The 2594-nt window shown below is 55.7% G+C and overlaps 1 protein-coding gene across 1 annotated transcript; it reads right to left on the minus strand.

Annotated features, from left to right (window-relative positions):
- Positions 1–671: 671 nt before the first annotated feature.
- On the minus strand, positions 672–2262 carry LOC125530360 (protein MIZU-KUSSEI 1-like). Its single transcript, XM_048694768.2, has one exon. The coding sequence runs from the start codon at positions 1888–1890 to the stop codon at positions 988–990; it is 903 nt and encodes a 300-aa protein (XP_048550725.1). The 5' UTR covers positions 1891–2262; the 3' UTR covers positions 672–987.
- Between the last annotated feature and the right edge of the window lie 332 nt (positions 2263–2594).

Raw genomic sequence — 2594 nt, forward strand, 5'->3', positions numbered from 1 at the left:
ATTGGTAATCGAATGGACAGGACGCACAGTAAACAAACGGGGCGGCAAAAGAGAGTAAAGGAAAAGGCTGAATGCTAGAGCGAGGGCGGCCCACCACAAAGTGGTAAAATTTGAGTCTTTTGAGAAGGGTGGAGAAAACTTGTTCCTACCAGTACGTACGTACCTGTCCTTTTTTTTTGCATGGACGTAAGTACCTGTCTATCAGTCCACAACGTGACGTGTTTTCACATTCTGCACCTCTGACAGCCGGCCGATGGTATATGAACAAGGGCATTTACAATCATAATAGACAAATTTGACCTCTCGAGGGTTCACAGTTATGATAATTTTTTTACATGAAGACAATGGATCACCAAACAGCTACTACCGTCGTTAGAATGAACCACCACCGATGCGCCGCCCCTCTATCGAAGTCGGTTTGACCTTGTCAATAAACCAGCCAAGAAGTGTTCATGCACGTGTCCTAAAGGACCAGCATCCCGAAAACGCCCTTGAATCCATTTGAAGGGTTTGAATGTCATGTCCATTTGAATCTTATTGAATTTTGATTTTGATTGCATCAAGGAAAAACCATAGAAATTTTATGAAGCATATAAGAAATTCGGAGTTCCTAATAAAATATTTGAATCAAAGAGGCCCAAAGATACAAAATGAAGGACAAAACTACAAGATACCCGAATGATAATACTATTTTATTGATGATCGCAACATGCGTGGTACTACTGGTAGAGCTACTACCACTCCAGTTCAGTTGTCCGGAGTCCATCCAAACTATTCGTCTCAATCTACAGAATCATTACACCCAACACTAGCAAATGACTCCCCTGCTTGCTAAACAACAGAACGTAGTATTTGGTTCCCACCCCCGTTTACGCTTCCAACGAGCGTAAACGCCCCCTGAAGCCTAACCCGTTTCCACCAACCGAATGCACAAAACCGAAAGAAACGCTAGTTGACCGACGACCATCCACCTGCCGTGCCGGCCGATCAGACTCTGAGGAGGTAGACGCTGAGCTCGGGCCCGCCATTGATGCCGGAGCCGGAGCTGCTGCTGTCGGGGTTCATCATGTAGAAGGCCTCCGAGTCGCGGGACCCCACCACCCGCTCGAACCGGGCGCGCATGTACATCACGTCGCCCTCCCCGCCGCCGCAGCTCGCCGCGGGGATCACCCCGGCGCCCATCGACACCGGCTCCAGCGCGCGGAGCACGCGCCAGTCCGCGGCCCCGCACTCGCGCCGCACCGCGTACCCGCAGCTCTTCCCGTTCACGTACGCGCGCCACACCGTCTCCTCCACCAGCTTCCTCCCGCCCCCGTCGCCGCCCCCGGTGGCGGCCTTGGCGCGCTCGCACTCGAGGGCGATGCGCACCAGGCCGGACGCCATCTCGCGCACCAGGGCCCCCGTGGGCGCGGCCAGCTCCAGCAGCAGCGCCGGGCACGCGCGCGGGTCCGTCTGGAACGCCAGGTGCACGTGGCCGCGCCGGTGGCCGTAGAGCGTGCCGGTGAGCCGCGCGCCGAGCCCCACCTGCCGCCGCCGCCCCGACACGGCCGCCGACAGCGCCGACCGCAGCCGCGCCACCGCCGTCCGGACCTTCCTCCTCTGCTGCTGCTTCTCCTGCGCTGGCGCGGCGGTCCCCGTCACCGGCTTCTTGGGAGGGGACACGAAGTCCTCGGAGTGGAAGGAGGGGCAGGCGGACGAGAAGGCCATGGCGCGCTCGTCCTCCTCCTCCTCCTCCTCGGCCTCCGAGCCCCTCACATACCCCTCGTCCCCGCTGGCCGCGCCGGCGCCACGGCTGCCGCTCTTGCCAAGAACCGGCCACCTGAAGTGCCTCCTGGAGGACGACATCGGGTCGTTCCCGTGCGGGCCCTTCGCCGCCGCGATGGCTCTCATGGCGACCTCGAGCTCGGAGCAAGCAAGCTCTGCTTCACTAGCTACGGAGGCAGAGAGTGTTGTATCCAGTCAGTAGTGGTCTACTGCTTTGTCTCTGAAGCTAACTAGCGGTGGTGGTTTTGTACTGGGTGGGGTGGTGAGCAGTGAGCGGAGCAGAGCCCCCGCCAAAAGCAGAAGAGGGAGAGAGAGGGAGGAGGAAGGAGAGAGAGCTTCTTGTTCTTGGCATGGACCGGAGCTCTGATCCCGGGCTTGTTTTCTTGCGAGGAAATGGTGGACAGGGACGCAGGCCGTGGCAGGCAGGAGAAATCGACGGCAGGTGAGATGATGGACGGCTCAGAAGAGATGAAGAGAGTGGCAGCCGTTAAGAAAAAAAGCAGAGTCGAGAGCAGTGAGAGTGACATGGCAGGGGAGGTTTACTGGCCTCGGAGTGGGCGATTGGTTTGCTGTGGGGTTTAATTTGAGTGGCTGATGAGGCTGAAATAATGTAGTGTAAGCTTCAAGGTGTTGTGATTTTATTTTTGAGGTTAGATGTTGTCTGGTCTTTGGAGAAAGGTTAGAGCAAACAGGTGAGAAAAAAGTTTACTTAGGATTGATTAAGAGCGAACAGGTGAGAAAAAGTTTACTACTTAAGATTGTTTAAGTATGGTGGAGGTCTTTTTCTTTATGATAGAAGTTACTGTTTTTCAATCATCTACGTCACGTGA

The sequence above is a fragment of the Triticum urartu genome, chromosome 1A (assembly GCF_056163025.1).
Source record: "Triticum urartu cultivar PI428250 chromosome 1A, HENAU_Tu73, whole genome shotgun sequence".
Classification (NCBI taxonomy): Eukaryota; Viridiplantae; Streptophyta; class Magnoliopsida; order Poales; family Poaceae; genus Triticum; species Triticum urartu.